General features: G+C 36.4%; 1 protein-coding gene across 9 annotated transcripts in view; it reads left to right on the top strand.

The window, feature by feature from the left end:
* The window catches only part of CADPS2 (calcium dependent secretion activator 2), a 758,482-nt gene that overhangs the window by 716,800 nt on the left and 21,874 nt on the right, over nt 1–19,808 (top strand). The window contains exon 29 of one of the 9 annotated variants that reach the window (XM_056799639.1): nt 1,658–19,808. This exon is cut by the window's right edge and continues 12,988 nt beyond it. The exons of the other annotated variants lie outside the window; for them this stretch is intronic. Within the exon in view, the coding sequence (XP_056655617.1) occupies nt 1,658–1,864 (207 nt within the window). The 3' untranslated portion in view covers nt 1,865–19,808. The remainder of the gene's footprint in view (nt 1–1,657) is intronic. 9 annotated transcript variants of the gene reach the window in all.

Genomic DNA, 19,808 nt, shown 5'->3' with positions numbered 1-19,808 from the left:
GTTTCTGTGCATATATTTGATTATTTCTTTTCCTATTAGGGTTCCTTTAGTTGCTCATGGGAACCTTGACTTGGCTACATTGTTTGCATGTTACTGTTAGACTGAGAGACTCAAAAAAATTCCAAAGTTAATTAAAAAAAACAAATTACCATTGCATATATTGTCATTTAATGCTACCCACACTTTGTTTTTATTATAGCATTCCATAAGCAGAATCTTATTATATTATATTTTTATTTTTTAAAAACTTACCTTCTGTCTTAGAATCAAAACAAAGTATTCGTTCAAAGGCAGAAGAGTGGTAAGAGAAAGACAACTGGAGTTGTGACTTACCCAGGGCCACACAGCTTGGAAGAGTCTGAGTTCACATCTGAACCCAGGACCTCCCATCTCCAGACCTGGCTCTCTCTATCCAATGAGTCACCTACCTGCCCTTAACATCTTATTTTAATGGACTGTTTCTACTATAAGCTTTTTTTTAAGGAAAAAAATCAATACTGAATTATTTGGATAATCAAAGAAATAGGATAGTATCAAGATAGCCAAATTTCTGCCACTCTAATTTTAGTGAGGGACAGATAGACAAATAGGCATACATCTAGATAGACAGATAAACAGATAAATAGATAGATGATATATGGATAGATAGAGAGAGAAAGATAGAAATAGAAAGCTAGATGATAGATAGATAGACAGATAGATAGATAGATAGATAGATAGATAGATAGATAGATAGATAGATAGATAGATAGATAGGTAGAGGATAGATAGAGGATAGATAGAAAGATAGATGGATGGATGGATAGATGGTTAGATAGATAGAGATAGATGATAGATAGATACATAGAAAGATAGAGATAGATAAATAGATGATATGTAGATACAAAGAAAGATAGAGGATAGGTACATAGAAAAATAGATGATAGATACATAGATAGATGATAGACAGATGGATAGAGAGAAAGATAGATAAATAGATGGATGGATAGATGGATAGATAGATGATCAAAAGATAAATAGATGATATGTAGATACATAGAAAGATAGAGGGATAGAGATAGAAAGATAGATAAATAGATGGATGGATGGATAGAGATAGAAAGATAAAAAGATGATATGTAGATACATAGATAGGCAGATAGATAGAAATAGAAAGATAAATAGAGATAGATGATAGATACATAGAAAGATAGAAAGACAGAAAGATAGATAGATGATAGAAGGAAAGATAGATAGAGAGATGTGTATGTATATATACCTATGTATCTTTTTTACTATGCTGACATTAGTTTGAATACATAATATCTGCACTGCAGCTTGAGACTACATGTGACAGCTCTCTGAAATAGAAGATTGTGGTTGGAGGTGGCAGGCTCATCAGATTTCCTTCACCCACCATGAATCTACAACTTAGACTAAGAGAGCAGTCCATTTAAATCACAATGCTGTCAGTCAGTCTAATTATATAAGAGCCTGTTTGAAGGAAGGACTGTTTGGTGTTTGATACAGTTTAGCATAATCCAGTCTGTAAGTAAGTCTGAAATGTAATATTCCCTTTGAAGTGTATTTATTTGTGTACATCCCCTCTGCATTTTAGAAAAGCTTTCCTGGCAGTTTCTTTTAATTATGCAAGTTACTGCAAATGTTTTCATAACAGCAATTCACGGGCTTCCTGGTGACAGTTCAGCTGTGGTGGTTACAGAAGGTCCAGGAACATCACCGTCTCCGCCACGGTCTGTCTTGTCCCCGTATGCCGTTTGTCAGATTGGGTGGTCACGATGAAACTCCTCTCTCCCTTTTTACATTTTTAGAATTCTACCCAGGCCATTTTACAATAAAAGTATCATCTGTTTTAATAAGCTAAGTGTTAATATGTGTGAAAAGAATGATTTCATATAAGCTTTGATGCCCTGCAGGGGTAGAAAAATTACCATCCATTCAGCTGGCACTTTTTCATAGTACTAAAACCATGTTAACAACTTGTGCGTCAGTTTGGAAGTGCTCTCAGCCTCCAAGCAGATGGTTCGTTTTGAAGTCCTCTTCCTCGTTTTTTTTTACTTATGCTCAATTTCTTAAATGTTGGACAGAGGGAAAGTTGAGCTCCTGTTATTCTAGCAATGTTTTTTTCTCAATAAGTCCAGCTGCAACATGCTTTCTGGGTCTCATACAAGGCAGCTTAGTTTGGGAGAGAGAATGAACAAGAATACATGGTGTGCAGAATCACTTTTCTTTTTTTTCTAGGAGACTGAATTGTGAAATATTGTGAACCCCTTTTTGGCATCATACCAATTCATAACAGGGCATCAGGTTGTCATTTCTCTTCCTTCTTGAGGCTTCTTATGAGGAGAACAGAGCTCACTAATTAAAGTGGAACCAGGGAGACAGAATAAGACATAAAATTGATTAAGATCTCTAAGCCATTCTGGTTAAAATGTGAGCATCTTTGGGGAGCTCTAGCACTGGAAAGGGCTGCCATATGCAATTGTTACTTCAATGTTAAAGCAGGACTTCTCCAGGCATCCTTTCTGAAAACTATCTCCAACATCACTTTCCTGCATGCCAACATTATTTCCATGCTACAATAATTATTCTCATTGTCATAAAATAGAGGCATTTTCTTAAACATTTTGATTATTAATATATGCATATATACATACACACATATGACTATAACTGTCTATATATTATTGGTTGATAGATGGATGGATGGATATGATATAGTAAAACTTGACCTTTTAGCTCTTACATATGATAGCAAGAATAAACATGGCAGAGGACTAAGAGCCCCCTAATTAGCCAATGTCAAATTTGTCTCATTCCCAATAAGTAAATGAGGGGTTATCAAGTAGGTGTTGAAAGGTAAAATAGAAAAAATATAAAACTGAATCAATAGATTATAACTGAAAGATATTATTTAATTATTAGAGATCCATTTAGCTACATCTCAAAGTAGTATTTATATGGTGTCAGAAAACAATTTTAAAAAATGAGTCTGGATACTATTTAATACCTTAGCCTATTGCTGATAAAAGATGGAAGGGAAGAATTTTATTCAGTCATTTTGAAAATCTGTGTCATTCCAAATAAGGTACTTCCTAAGTAAGTTCAGAGCAGAGGTCTTTGCAACTTGCCTGCCTTGAATGCTGCTAGCATCACTTGCCAAATAGAATTTCAAAAAATAATAATCTAGATGTTTCTTAATCTCTGTGACAAGCTATATCAAAGTCATATTCCATGGAACTTTGGCATTCTGTGTGAGGTAAATATGAATCCAATAACAAAATGCCAATTCTGATATTTCCCCATAAATATTAAATATGACTTATGTGTCAAAACTATTATGTGAAACATAGCATAAAATAGTTAATTTATTCTATTTATTCCATAATTTCCCTCACCCTAAATCTTCACTTATATATAAATTGAATAAATAAAAGAATGAATGAAAGAATATTATTAACCCCTTAATATGCACCAAGCACTGTGTTAAGTACTAAGGAACACATAAAAAAAAAAGGACAGACTGCTCTCAGGGAGCTCACATTCTAATTGGGGACATTCAGCTTAGAAGAGAAAATTCAGATACAGAGTAGATGGAAAAGTTCTGAAGTTCTAGGGGAGTATCAGGGAGTGGGAGGAAAGGTCCGGGTCCTTAAGTTATATCTGTATATCATAAGACAGTTCAAGGAGTCTTGTGGGCATGGAGGTAGGGCAAATGGTAAGATCTAGAATGCATTCACAGGAACATGGTAAGGTCTGGTTTTTCTCTATTTCACCTGGGACGACTAAGTGTCTTTATATGATATAATAGCATATTATGTTATATTACATTATATTATATTATTACATATGTAATATATGTCCTATAAGGATACAAAGCTGGACCTGGTACCAAAAGGGGGGAAAATTATGTAATACATTTATGAGGCAGGTGTTCAACCTGTCCACAAAAATACCAGAATTATGAAAAAGTTTATCCTTGTATTTCCCATAAGATATTGTGCGTATTAGGCATTTAATGTTTGATAAGGTAGGGAGAGAGAGTACATTATATTTTAATGAGTAAACCTTTTTTTTTTCACTCAAGAGGCCTCATCTGCTGCTTAGGGTCATAGAATTTTGAGTTGTAAAGCATTTTAGAGACCATCAAGTCCAATCCTCTCAGTCTCTACTAATGGGGAAACAAACTCAGAGACTTGCCCCAAATCAAACAGGTAGTAAACAGTGGCGACAAGTTCCAAGTATTCTGGATCTCATTCAGTGTCTCTGTCCACAGCCCCATGCTGTCTGAAACTTTCCTTGGAAATCATAGCAGCCAGAGATGAAATTCCTAGATATGCAGGCATCGGTTGGCAATGCTGAAATGACAGGTTGTTGGCTGCAGTATGGCCACTGAGGAGACTTTCCTTTAAGTGGTTCGGTCAATTGTGGGACTAGCCCAGGACACGGAACAGCCTTATATTGGTTCTGGGTCTTGACTCAAGATGTCAAGGATACACCTGGGTATTCTGATAGTTGCCATAGAAAACACAAAGGGTTCAGAACAAGCCAAGTCAAAAAACTTTTCCTAAGCACTTTAGCATATCAGGACCTTTCCCAAGGGTTGGAAATATAAATTAAAGCAGAAATAAAGAAAGACTCTATTCTCAAGAAGCTCATATTCTAATAGTAGAAGATGCCGCACAAAAAGGAGCTAAAAATAATGGGGAGGAGGTGAAGATACTTGGCGGGGTTCATGTTAGAGTAAGTCCTCTGGGCAGTCAGGGCCAGTGTCTTCTCTTTAAAACAGAGGTTCTAGGAGAAACCAACCAATCCATAGGGAGAGGCAAAAGGGTGAAGGCTGCTTCCAATGGAAAAAATAACCCAAGGTCTGGAGTGAGTTTGCAGGGTAAAGAGATTTCTATAAAATGGTAAACAAAATCTGCGAAGAGATAACTATATCCTTCTGACTATTAAATATGAGTTTATGTATTAAAACTGTTGTGCAAAACATTTTAACATGAAAATGGGGTTCATTTACTCCTTAAAAAAAAAAAAACCTTTACCTTCCATCTTAGAATCAATAATGTATATTGGTCCCAAAGCTGAAGAGTGGTAAGGACTAGGCAATGGGGATTTTTAAGTGACTTCAGCAGGGTCCCACAGCTAGGAAGTGTATGAGCCCAGATTTGAACCTAGAACCTCCCTAATTCTATCCACTGAGCCACCCCTGCTCCCAGCAAAGTTATTCTGTTTTTTAAAAATGTTTAATTAATTATTTGAATTAATTTAGAATATTTTTCCATGATTACATTATTCATGAGTCACTCCCCACCCAAGTGAAGTTATTCTTGAGGAATGAAAAATTCTTTCCACTAAGGCTTAAAGCAGCTTTTGCCAGTGTTCATCATCTTGGTAAACCATGTTTAAAGCTGTCTTTCTGTTCCCCAGACAAGAGACTTAGGAGGGGCTTCAGCAAGGAGTTTTCTTTGTATACTCAGGGCCAGAGACGCTCATTTTTTAAACTTCAGCCATTTCCCAGGTCTCGCGCCTCTCCTGGTTCCAATATTTTAGCATTAGTGCTCCAAGGGCTCCCGCATTGCTCTCAGGGATCCTGAATGAGGCCAAAGTCAGTCAACACACATAGATTAAATACTGCTCACCTGCCAGGGGCTGAACAAATTAAACACTGTGGGGAAAAAGAAAGGCACTGCCTGCTTGAATCTCCAGTCTTTACTTGTTGGCTAGAGACTGGAGGTGCTCAAGTCACAAAGAATTTCAACTTGGAGCTCTGGGTACTACAAGGAAATCCTGGCAGTCACCATGACCAAAGGAGCTTCAGGTATGTGATGACCTCAACAAAGGAAGTTTTGTGCTTCAAAAAACAAAATTGTAACTAAAGAAGATCAGAGACTTTAGAGTTGGAAGGGATCATCTCAGAGGTCATCTAAGAAGCAAAGACCCAGAGAAAAAAACCCAGACTTGTCCAAGGTCACGTAGGAATGAAATGGAAGAGCTCGGCTTTGAACTCAGATCTTTTTTATTCTAAATCAAGCAGTCTTCCCACTACATACACTGTACTGCCTTGGGGCAGCTAATAGAATTGATACAGGTGAGAGAGCTGCCATGTTAAAAAAAAAGTAATTAAATGATTAGGACTCAATCTGGAAAGTTGAGAGCTAAGAGGAAAGATGATGTGCATGAAGTAGATAAAATTATTAAAGATATAGGTAGGTCATTTATTATTATTATAGCTATGATTTATTTATTTAGCATTTTGAGGTTTACAAAGCCTCTTTATAAAGATCCCATTTTATATTCTCAATCACCTTTGGTTACTTAAGGCAGGCAGAAATTTGAATACCAAAGTCATATAATTAGTGTGAGGTTAAATTTGAACTCAGATCTTCCAAGCTCCAGTTATAGTGCTCTGGCCACTATGCTACCTAGTTGCCTAAGTTTTAAACCCTCAGTTCAAACTGAGTTTAAAGTGAGTTCAATTCACTTAATCTCTATCTACCTCACTTTTTCCATCGGTAAAATAAGGATAATATGAAATACTACCATAAGATATGATGAGGAGGTTAATTTTTTAAAAAATAGAAAGTTCTATAAGAAATCATGAAGTGAACCAAGTAAAAGCAAGAAAACATTATATGCAGCTACAAAAATTGATGTTTGATAACTTGTGAATGTCTGTTCAGGGAAAAAAACTAATCAATAAAAACACAAATGGCACTATATATAGATATTTATATATGTCTAAAAGATAGATAGATAGATAGATAGATAGATAGATAGATAGATAGATAGATAGATAGATAGATAGATAGATAATCAATTGATACTTTCTCTGGTGAGGGAGGGAAATACCTGGAAATTTTGATATAGCCAAAAAACAAATTAATTAATAATACTAAAGGAATAATAATACCTTGCTCACAGAGTTGCAGTGAGAATAAAATGTAGTACTTGTAAAGTGCTTTGCAACCCTTAAAGTATAATATAAATCCTGACTTTTTTGTTACTGAATGAGGTATAGACATGTCCATCAAATCTCAGCATTTTAGAAATAGGAGACAACCCCTTGTAAGGACAAAAGAGTTTGATTTAAGATCAGTGAAAAGGAATATCACTTCACACAATGATTAATACATTTATTAAACAGGAGCAGCTGAGTGGCTCAGATGGGAGGTCCTGGGTTTGAGTATGACCTCCGACACTTCCTAGCTGTGTGATCCTAGGCAAGTCACTTAACCTAGCCTTTACCACTCTCCTACCTTGGAACCAATGCACAGTATTGATTCTAAGGGGGAAGGTAAGGGTTTTAAAAATTAAATAAAACCAATGTATTAAACTCTTTACTTCATGGGGAGCAAGGCTAAAATTATAAAGATTCAAAAAGGTTGATACAAATGAGAGAGAGGTTGAGTTACTTGGTTTAATTCCTTTAAGTGTCTATAGTGTTCAAAGTGCTCAACTCCCTATGTTCTAAGGGAGATAGCAGTTGGAATAAGGCACAATCCCTGCCCTCATAGAGCCCACAATCCTAGTAAAGGATATGTCTTTGTATCCCCAGCTCTTTAACATAAAGCCTGGCACATGCTAAGCCCTTACTGAATCCTTCTTCACTTCTTGTTGACTTGCCATAGACACAGATAACAAGAATGGTTCACCTTTTGGTGAATCCTTAAACTTTACTCATGAAAATAATATCATCCAATAAATGAAGATTGCAAAGCAAAGAATCACAATTTGAGAGCAGGAAGGGAGCTCAACAGCTATTGAGTCTGACTGACATGTGAAAAGAATCCTACTCTAGATACCTGATCGATCATCTAGTCTCTTCTTGAAGGCTTAGGAAGAGAGGGAATCCACTACCAATCCCACCAACCCATTCTACTTTGGGACCGTTCTCATTGTTGGGATTTTTGTAAACTTAGCCCTAAACCTAAATATGCCCCCTTGCAACTTCTCCTCCTAGTTGTGGTTCTACCCTTTGTGGCCAAGGAACAGATAGTGAATGCTTCTGCCAAAGGAAAGCCCTTCAACCTGAGACTTCTCTTCTCTAGGCTAAACGCTCCTTCCTCCCCATTGGGGAGGATTCATTCATTCATTCATTCATTCATTCAACCGATCTTTATATTACAGGGACTCAAGACTCCTCAGCAGCCTGTTTCTCATACTTGGGATGCTCTCAGGCTCTTCAATGTTGACACCCTGGATACAGGGCTCCAAATACAATCAGTCTCAGAAATGGTGTCTCTTACTGCCTCAGCGCTTTTACAACTCCTCCTGTGTAACTTTTGCACAAATCCCCCCTTAAATCCTTCATGCTTGGTATACCCATTGTGTTAGTCTTCTTCCTCCAAGCCTTTCCAGCTAACATGAGTACTAGTGAAGCCCTCAGGGCAGTATATCTCTTATCCTTTACTCTCACCATGGACCTCCTTTCCCCAGTTGTATATAACTAGAAGAGCAAAGATGTTGCATTTTAATGTTCCTGAGACATTCTTCTCACAAATAATCCTGTGGGTAGGGAGTACAAATGACCCTCCTTTTATAAACAAAGAAACTCAGGCTTAGAGAGGTTGTGACTTTCTCATGAGGACAGACACATGACTTGACCCAGTTTTTTAAACATAGGAGTTTTCTAATTATAAGACTCTTTACTATATACTATTCAGTCAGTGAACAAATATTTATTAAGTACCTCCACTATCTGTCATGAACTATGTTAAGTAGTGAGGATCTGAAGAAAAGAAAAAAAAACCCAGTCCCTATTCTCAAAAAGCTCACTGTGATTTAATGTCTCAATCCATACTATGTGACATTATTAAAATGAAAAAAATGATGCTTTGTGAGATCTGACTGGTGTGGAGGGAGGCATGAATATTGTTACCACCTAACAAAGAATTGGAAAGTGAGGAGAAACCCATCAATTGAGGAATGACTGAGTAAGTTATAGTGTATGATTGTAATGGAATACTACTGCACTATAAGAAATGACAAGCAAGAGGAGATTAAAAAAACCTGGAAAGCCTAACAGAAACTGATGGGGAATGAAGGAAGCAGAATCAAGAGAACATTATAGTGTCAGCAATATTGTATGAAAAACAAATGTGAATTACTTATACCTATTCTCAGAAATAAAACAATTCAAAATGATCTCAAAGGATTCATGATAAAAAATCTCATCTCCTTCCAGAGAAAGAACGATAGATTCAGAATCCAGACCAAAACAAAATTTTTTTCACTTTCTTAATTTTTTTTTTGCTGGACTTTACTTTCATAAAAGGATTGATATCAAAAAATATTTTACATGATTTTACATTTAAAATCTTATCAAGTTGCTTACCATCTCAGTGGGGTCAAGGGAAGAGGGGGAGAGAATTTTAGACTCCAAATTTTAAAAAAGTTGAAAAGTGCTTTTATTCATAATTGAGGGAGGATCAAAATTCCAAAAAAGAATATTGTTAGCACCCTGAGACATGTGGAGGACTTAAAAGAGTCTCATTTGAGATGAGATCTGAAGGATGGTTGGAGCAAGATGAAGTAGGAAAAGGAAGGGATATCACAGGCATAGAGAACAGAGATGCAGAGGAAGAAGAATACAGAATATGTACATGGGACAAAGAGCACTCCAGAGGTTGTAAGTATATGATGAAATATGGCAATAAATATAGAAGAGGAGATGGTTTTTGTAGCCCTCTCATATTATAGAGAGCCCAGAATTCCAAACAGAGGATTCTAAACTTTACTCTGCAGTCAATAGGGAAGCAAAGAAAGGAATAGCATGATATGTTAACACCCCCATCTTTTGAGATTGGCATGCACTCCACAAAATATGCTGTGACAGTTTGAGAGTACAGGGAAAAATTTCTGAACTACACTCAGGGAATTTGATTCTATTTCTGATTAAGCCAGTAACTAAACAGTCATTCAAACTCACAGGACTCCATGTGAGTTTCCAAGTTCAAATCCAGACCCTACCACTAATTACCAATGTGACCCCAAATATGTCATTAAATTCTTTGAAACTTGAAACCCCAAACCATTTATTCTTTAGAATAAATGTATTTGATAACATTTCCAATATCACTTTCAGCTCTTCATTTTTATCTTGATTCTTATCTTGTTCATTCATTCTTCCATCATGTTCAAATCCATCGTGGACCCTATTTGGGATTTTCTTGGCAGTGATGGTTTGCCATTTCCTCTTTCCGCTCATTTTATAGATAAGGAAATTGAGGCAAACAGGGGCAAGCAACTTGCCCAGTGTCACAGAGGTAGCAAGTGTCTGAGGTCAGATTTGAACACAGAAGATGAGTCTTCTTGACACTAGGCCAAGCTTTCTACCCACTGTGCACTTAGTTTTCTTTGTTGTTTAGTCTTTTCAGTTGTGTCCAACTCTTCATGATCTTATTTGGGGTTTTCCTGGCAAAAATAGTGGAGTTATTTGCCATTCCTCCTCTGCTTATTTTACAGTTGAGGAAATGGAGGAAAACAAGGTTAAGTGACTTGCCCAAGGTCATATAGCTAGTCCTGTTTGGAACTCAGGAAGATGAGTCTTCAAGTCTAGACACATGACTGCCCATGATTCATATACATGATTCAATTAATTAAAACATTAATTAAGCAGTTACTTTGTACCAGGCTGTGGTGGGGTATAAATTTAAAAGGGAGACAGTTCCTACCTTCTAGGAGCTTACGTTGTCCTAGGGGCAGGTTATGGGCTTGAACATAACATGTTCACAGATAAATTCAGGATCCAAACAAAATAAATATACCCTGATAGGAAGGGGAGCAGTTAACAAATAGAAAAATCAGGAAAGGTCTCTTCCCGAAGGTGATGTCTGAACTGAGCTTAAGAGGGAGCTAGGGATTCCATGAAGTAGAAGTAAGGATGGAAAGCAGTCAACATGTGAGGGCAGCTTGCAGAAAAACAGAGGCCATGTACAGGGAAAGAGACAAGTAGACTGTCCTGACAGGGACAAAGATCAAGTATGGTGAGTCATATATAATCAGCCTTCAGCAGGAGCCGGATAGAGATGGGCTTAAATGACAACAGAGTTTGTATTCTAAATATTCAGTATATTCTTGGCACATAGTAAATGTTTAATAAAGATTTGTTGACTGACTAAGGCAATGAGAGGTATCAGAAGCTGCAGGAACAGAGGAGTGCCATATCAAATCTCTACTTTAGAAAGATCATCTTGGCAGCTGGGTAGGAGAGAAATGGCAGGAAGAAGAGACTAGATGCAAGGGGACCAATAAGGAGGCTGTTTCAGAAATTTAGTACAGAGACAATAAGGATTTGGATCAGGGTAACTGTGGTGTGAGGAGAGAAAAGAAAATTAGTGGGACAGGTGTTGAGGACTCAACAAAACATGGTGGTGGTTTCAATATGGGTGATAGGGAAAGCAGAGAGTTGATTCCTAGGTTTCAAATCTAGTGGCCTGGAAGAATGGTGGTTACTTCAACAGAAACTGAAATTCGGCTTAAGGGGATGGAAAGATAATCAATTCTGCTTTGGATATGTTGAAATTGAGATACCTCTGAAACATCTGGGCAGAGATGTTTTGCCCAGGTGAAGGATGAGGGTTCAATGAACAGATGTAGTGATCTTCTCAATAGAAATGATAAGCAAACTATGGGATCTGATGAAGTTATAGAGAGAGAAAAGGAGAAGAACCAAAACAGAATCCAATGATGAATAGAGAATGATTAACACACAAAGGAGACAAAGGATGAATCTGAGAGATAGGAAGAAAAACCCATGGAGAACAGAATTTAAGGATAATATGAACATTGACAAATGCTATAGAAAGTTTTTAAAAGATGATAATTTCTTTAAAATAGGGATATGTTAGACTAATCTATCTTAAGCTTCCCTATGAGTCTTTGATCTCACCATCAGAAATGGAATACTAAGTTGGATAGATCGTGAATCTTAATGCAGAATTTCTTGTGTTTTAATATGATGGCTACTTGAAAGCAAAATCTCTCACCCACAGATGAAATCAACGAGAAAGGAAGCAGAATAGGAACTTCACTGATGTTTATATGTAAAAGAAATCATGTGGTTTGAAACATTTCACATCTCAGTAAGGTCCCAAGCCCAGAGGTTCAGGCAAAACTGCTTATACTCCTCCTCAATATTAATATGGAAACTTTAAGCCTTTGAATAGGACTTTCAGATTCTGAGAAATCACTCTTGTGTACAACAAATGCTTATCAATTTACCTACAGAACATGTTCCTTTAAGACAATATTACATGATATGTTCATTAGAAATATCCAAATGCTAGATGCAGCCTTGGGTAGGGAGAATTTGGTGACTGACAGATATAGAATTTAGAGAATACTTTATGGAAAAGTTGATTTTGAGTTATGCATCAAGGGATGGTGAAGAGGTGGGGAGGATACTCTAGGGCAGTGTTGGTGAATCTTTTAGAGATTGCATGCCCAGACTATACCTTCAAGCCACCTGTGACACCTCATACACAGAGGTGTCCCCCAGAGAACGGAGGGAAGATGTGCTTGCATTTGGCTGGCAGACATAGGGATGGGGCATGCAAAAAAATTGTCCCCAAATGTAGTGGAGAGAGAGAATGGAGTAACCCCCTCTGGCATGCTGGGACATGTGTGCCACATCTTCACCAATGTGGCTCCAGGGAGATTGAATACTATAAATGCATGTGTAACCTAGGACTCAAATGCAATTGTGTAAAATTCTCCTGATGGGTAGAGAATGATAACTTGATGGTTGTGTCTGCATAAGGAATAGCATTCTCCACAGATGAGATCACATATTTTAAAAACTTACCATGGATCTGACAATGTGCTTAAGCACTGGATATTCAAATACAAACAAGCAGAAGGGTTATTGCCCTCTGGGAGCTTACATTCTTTTTAAAGAATGACAACATATAAAGGGGAGTGGTGGCCAGGTAGAAGTTTTCTGAACAGGAATTAACACTGAGGACATATGAAATCATGAACTATGTTCAGGGGATAGAATTGTCCAGATAGAATTCAGGGGATAGAGCTGGAAACAGAAATACAAAACTGGTTGGCCTTGACTTCATGCCCTAAGGATCATCATGCCTTGTACAAGTTACACATCCTTTTTCACAAGACTCATATATTTCAAGATGGCAGGGGACTTGGAAATCATTGAGTTCATTCTGAAAATGAGGAACTGAGACCCAGAGAGGGTGTGACATGCCTATGACCACACAGAAAATAGATGGGAGAGCTGGGAGACAAACCCAGATTCTCTACCTCCAAATCCAGCAATTCTTCCATGGCACTGTGGCAAAACCCAAAGGAAAATCTACTGGGCCTGCCCTTCCAAAAAGAGATGTTTGGACCTCCGTCATACTTTCCCTAGTCTTAACTTTTCTCTTTTCTGGGAATAAATCCTCCTTGGCTCCAGGAAGTTTAATGACCCTATGATGGATTCCCTTTAATTCGCCTGGCCTCACAAATATGAATGTAATAGATAAATCTTCAGATTCTTGACTCTTTTTTATTTTCTTGCCTGAGTCCCTTGCTTGATATTAGTGAGACTGGAGCCTGCTGTAACAATTCTTACTAATCTGACTGTCCCCAGACTCTCCAAGCAGGGTTCACTCAGACTTAAGAGCATATTCAGCAAGCTCTGTGTCAGTATTAAATAAAGTCCCCTCAAACTTAAGCATTTTTCTAGACAGGAAAGTGATAACGTTGCAGAAGCCAAAATTCTCATCAAAAGAAGCTGCCTCTGTGGCACTGGAAACAAAAAACTCAGGCCAGAGGATAGAAAACACAAAGGGAATTTTATACTGCATAGCACTGAGGGAATATTAACCATCTTGATTCAAGAATCATAGGTAGCCTAGCATACTCTCAAAAGCTTTGTGCATATACAGGGCTTTGATTTTTGACTACTAAATCCCTTTAAATCAATCTCTTTATGGTTTTCTCATTGCAAAGGCCCATCAGGGTGCAGCATTTAATTGGTAAATCATGCAGATTAAACATTCTCTTGTGTTATAAAATGATTAAATATTTAATTATTAAGAAGTTTCATTTGTTCTAGGTTTTTTAATATTATTATGTTATATAAAATTAAAAGTAATTCTTTAAATGATAGTTAATCAGTTATATTCACCTAATCTATGTTTGGTAAAGGTTTAATTTCTCATAAACTTTCTTAGGAAAAAAATAGCCCTAATTTTTTTTAAGCAAAGCTTTTCTAAGTGGAAGGAACCTTTTTAAAGAGTTTGAATTCAAATATTATAATTGAGTCCACTAACTGTTTTTAATGTGACATTAAGAAAGGGAACCAAAATGAACAGATAGTAAGTGAATATATTCCTCAGAATGAAACTTAATATTCATAAACATTTGTTTGTCATCCTTCACCTAGTAAGGAAAAGGTATTAGCATTCAAAAATTTCAGTTAGTGTTTCAGACCAACTCCCACATGTTTTGGTGCTCAAGTTGGTTTATTACTAGTAAGATTCAAGTTTCTGTTCTTAAGGAAGAAAAAAATAGTAAGCTTATTTAAAAGACCCACCAGTTTCTAATACATTACATAATTCCTAATAACATCTTAAATCACCAAAAAATTGGTCAGTGTATTTAACTCATGGAGAAAAATTTTCTCCCTTTTAGAGTTTATTTTTTAGTTTAAAATGAATAGTGATTACTGAATTTTCTTGAATTTTCTTGAATTTCTTGAATCAAAATAATTCTAAAATGCATTAAAAATCCTAGATAAATAAGAATTGACCAATTTCACTCATGTTTCCTGCTCACTGATACAGAAATAAAATTATATTTTCTCCTGTTATATCTGGCCACCATAGGACACAAAAGATACTTTCCAATTCATTTGGCTCATTGGATGGAGTAATTTTCCTCAAAAAAAAAATGATCCCTTTATTTTTAAAAAATCTCTTACTCTACCTTAATATTGAATATATTAAGAGCCATTACCTCAGAACTTAAGTTTCAAGGAAAAATCAATTCATTGGATTAGATGATTATATGCTACAATCTAAGAAGGAATATGAATCATCTGAAATAAAATCAGTAGTCCTTAATAAAAACAGGCAATCAGGAAATTTAAAATTTTTCAAATATGCTTCTTTCAATTTTCAAAATTGTTGGATTAATATTTGCTTTTTTAATGGAAGCCCCCTAAAGGCAAAGATTGTTTCATTTGAGGATTTATATTCCCAGAAATTAGCATAGTGCTGGACATAGAATAGGCACTTTAAAAATGCTTGCTGATGAATATAAGATGACTGGGTTGTGATCTACTTCCATCAATAAAAAAGGATGGTTGATAAAAGTTCAATGATGTACTTGAGCCTATTTGAGGTAATTTGTTTCTAAAGAGTGTTGTTATGGACTATGCAAGAACTAAACACAGATCAAGTGAAGTACTGCAACAAAAAGAAAACACAAATCTCATAAATGATCATTTTGCAAAAGCAGTGACAACAACACAAAACCTTTTTCAAACACTTTCATACAGAGTTGCTCAAATAATCTTCTCCCAGTGACTAGAAAAATTACTTTCTGGATTAGATCCAGTATGTGTTTATATGCCATGTATTTGGATGAGTTTCTCTGTGTAAGTATTAACTCCTTTAATAAAAAAATAGAGCACTGGCCTCAGACACTTCCTAGCTTTGTGATCCTGGACAAGTCACTTAACCCCAATTGCCTAGCCCTTACTGCTCTTACACCTTGGAACCAATAGTAATATCGATTCTAAGAAGGTAAGGGGCTTAAGAGAAAAAAAATAAGATGGGACATATTAAGATGCAAGGAAACCAGTAGAATGGCATTGGCTATTTACATTTAAGATGTGCCATTTCCTCTCATAATTTCCTTTCATAATTTTAGAAAAACGCTGATTTTCAAAATCAAAAGCTATTTAGGCACAATTTTCCTCACCCACACCTCTTCCAATAACACAATAATTTCACATTTTTCCTTTAAGAAATACTCTTTCTTTCTCCAAAATCTGGGCAGTTATTCTCTGTAGCTCAAACCATCCAGTCTTGCCCTAACATCTTGTATTTTTTGTTTTGTTTTGTTTCTGTATTTGAAGTGTGCAAATAGAAATCATTAGCAGTTGCCCTGTCATGCCCAACCATGATGTTTCCTTTTCATTTTTTCCATCAAAAGAGCCTGATTGCTCCATCCTGATGGTTATAATATCAACACTCAAAGTTGAATGCTAATCACATTCCCATGCCATAACCATTATTTTCTTCTTCCATCAGTAGAAAAAGGATGGATGATATAAGTTCAATGATGTACTTGCGCCTATTTGAGGTAATTTATCCTTAAAGATGGGTATGTTGTGGACTGTCCCCTATTGTGTGTTAAGGGACAGATATGTAGCTCTGGCCTGATTCATTTTTATATACTTTATGTACATTGACTAGTCCTGTCTCAGTCACTCATCACAGAAGATGGAATTAGCCACTTGGCTGTTTGCTTTGCATACCACCTTTAGAAAGTTATCTTCCTGTGAACCACTTAGTGATTGGAAGGGGCTTTATTTTATTAGTTATATTTTACCTTGTGTAGGAATAAAACCAGATTGTTCATATTGAAACTTGTTCTTTGTATTGTCTTTCCCTAACTTAGTAAATAGTACTGATGGAGCCCAGGATATTTAGCAATGTTTTCTGCTGAATGTTTAAAGCCTCTCTTTTAAAACGTCGTTTTCTCTCAAGTTACAGATGTCTACTTCATTTTTGTTAATAATCCCCATTTTGGATGTTAAGTTATTATTTGTAAGTGTAAAAATTTACAAAAAGGTCTACTTTTGATCTCCCGTGTGTGCTCAAACGGCTTTGGCAAGTTGAGACGAGGTGGGGAGAGGGTAAAGGTCTTCGTTTGAATCTAAATCTGTTGATGAATTAAAATTGGAGAAACTTGAGATGAGCGTGCCTAATTACCTAAAAAGAAACTCAACAAGAAAATGTATTGTAGCTTGTTGATCTTATTTCTTTGATAATTCAAAAGAATCTTCAAGAAATATGTGGACTTCTTCCTTGGGTTCTTGAAATGTGATCACGGAACACAATTGTCATTTGGCACCTACCCAGAAACACACATCTTTTGCATGATGCACCTGGACATATGTGGCAGGTCTGGTAGAATCAGCTAATTAACAACACAGGCTTAAACAGGCACCTCATCTGGCAGGGTAGTTAGCGGCCTGATGGTGCTCAGCAGGGTTTGGTAGTGCTTTTTATTTTTCTATCCTAATGGTCTGCTGCCCACCTAATTTTGCCTTATTGTCAGTCACTACTTACCGCAGCTTGGGGCCCTCCCAGGAGGCTAAATTATTATCAAAGGATTAGGGAGATGTAGCCTTGCAGCTCTGACATTTCTGATTACTTGTCTATGCCAGAACACTAATTAGCTGTGACTAATTAAGAAAAATGTTCCTGCCATAGAAAACCATTTAAAAGAACTGAGAAGTAGAAAAGCAATTCAAAAGCTGAGCAGTGCTCACATTTGCTGATGCTATTTAGATTTCCACCAGAGCCTTAACTCACCTTTAATTGTGCTCAGAATTTGTTTTAAAAAGTGCATGCCACACATGCAAACTGAGCTGAGCGTTTGGATTCAATAGAAGAAGAAAAAAACAAATTTCATCACTGAAACTTTCTTCCTTTGATGAGTTTCTTTTTTGACAAAAGAAAAGCAAGCAGAAAAAAAAAGTTTAGTTCTCAATAAAACATTTTTCTAAATGCCAAATATAAAAATATGAGGATGTCTTTCTCTCATCCTTCCTTCTTCATCTACACAACACACACACACACATACACAGAGTCAAGAATTTGGAGTGTTTTTAAAACATTTTATAATCTTGGGGGGAAAGCAAAAATATTTTTGACCTAGTGTTGATTTAGGAAAAGATACTCATTTGGTAGAGAATAGAAAAGGAGAGAGAATGTTGAAATGGTTTGAAGGGATGTATCTAGGCTGCCAGATGAGATTTGGTAATGATTTCATGCATCTTGCTGTTTTTAAATGGTCTAGAAATACTGTGACTACAGCATTGGAGGACAACATTTTCTTTCCTGTATTTGCATGCCTACACTGTAGCTGGTCATTATTGATTTATTCATGGAGAAGCCTGGGAGGATAGAGGAATAACCTCCCCTGAGACCAGTGATGTCAGTCCACGACTATCAATTGGCCAGCATGGTGTCCTCGGAGAACTCTCAGAGTTATGACTTTTTCCCTCCTACAACTACATGATGGCAAAGTTTTTAGCCTTCTTTCCCATTGGTTCTGAGCAGGCTTGGGTCTTTCTCTGTTTACTCAGAGACACAATGCACCGTGCAAGGAGCTACAGCAGTATAGGCAGGCTTTTCATCATACTGAAGTATTGCCCCAATCAGACAGATGTATGCAGATGTGTTTGTGAATATTCATAGGGTATATGCATATTATATATATGATATATATAAATACAAGAGATATACACAGGCCATGTGTATCTGTACATATGTAGGAACATATGTATACATATATGCATTTTGTACATATGTGTGTATGTGTGTGCATGTGTCACTGGTAAGCCAACACCAACTGTAATCCAGTTTAGGAAGAGAATTTAGGGGTCATTCCCCTCCTTTTGTACACATGAGGAAACCAAAGCCCAGAAAATTTCAATGATTTGACTAAGATTACTCAGGTATATAAATGGCACAAGTAGGATTTGAACTGAATTCTTGTGATTCCCAATCCAGCAGTCTTTCTACTGTACCAGTCTGGCTGAAAAATATTTATTGAGTGCTTTAGCAGTGCCCTCTTAGAGGCTCTGCTCAGAACAACGTTGCAGTCCTTCTTTTAGATTTCCTGTCTATCACTTTCCAGATGGTCTAGGTCAAGCTCAGACAAGGTATCATCTTACCTAAATTATCTCAGATGACTATTTTAAAGACTGGAGGAAAGATAAGATTTCAATAGCTCCATCCTAATGTTTTGAATCCTCTAGAAAGTTCCTCCTCATATCTAACCTAAATCCTCTGCTGTTTTTAGAAGTATTTCCTTTTATTCTTTCAATGGATACCCAAAACAGACAGTCAACATCCTGTCTATAATAGCCTTTCCTATACTTGAAGACTATTATTAAGATACCCGTCATGCTTGTCTTCTCTAGGCTAAATAATCCTTTGCTCATAGGTCCTATTTCCCAACCCTTTAATCATCTTTGTGCTTGTCCTTTGAACCTGCACAAAGTCTTTTTTTCTGTAATTCTTTAAATTTGAAGTCTACAGTAAGACACAATATTCTGTTGGAGACTTGATAATTCTAATACCAACTATATTCCCATTTATGTATCTCAATATCATACTTTCTAAGGGAAAAAAAATCCTGACAATGCTAATTGTGTTTCTCTTTGGTTTGAGATGACCCTTCTTGTTTCCTACATCCTTTTCTGCTATGGTAATGACAGCTTATAGTCAGGAAAGTTTCTTATGATTGAAAAATCACTTAATTTGTTTTAGAATGTAAAATGCTCATGAGATGGCATATGGATATTGAAAGACATGTATAGTACCCCATGTAGGAATCGCATCTCACCCCAAAACTCCATAGAATTAGAAGTAGGCTCAGGAATTTAAAATCTTACATTTTTTCACATCAATCAATAGTTATTTTTTAAGCTTCTACTGTGTACCAAGCATTGTAGTAGATAACAGAGACACAATTTAAAAAATAAAATAACTTCCATTCTTTTTTTTTAATCCTTACTTTCTGTCTTGGAGCCAATACTATGTATTGGCTCCAAG

This window comes from Monodelphis domestica, chromosome 5 (assembly GCF_027887165.1).
Source record: "Monodelphis domestica isolate mMonDom1 chromosome 5, mMonDom1.pri, whole genome shotgun sequence".
Lineage (NCBI taxonomy): Eukaryota > Metazoa > Chordata > Mammalia > Didelphimorphia > Didelphidae > Monodelphis > Monodelphis domestica.
Note: the sequence above shows the minus strand (reverse complement) of the source record. Positions and strands in the feature narration are given on the sequence as shown.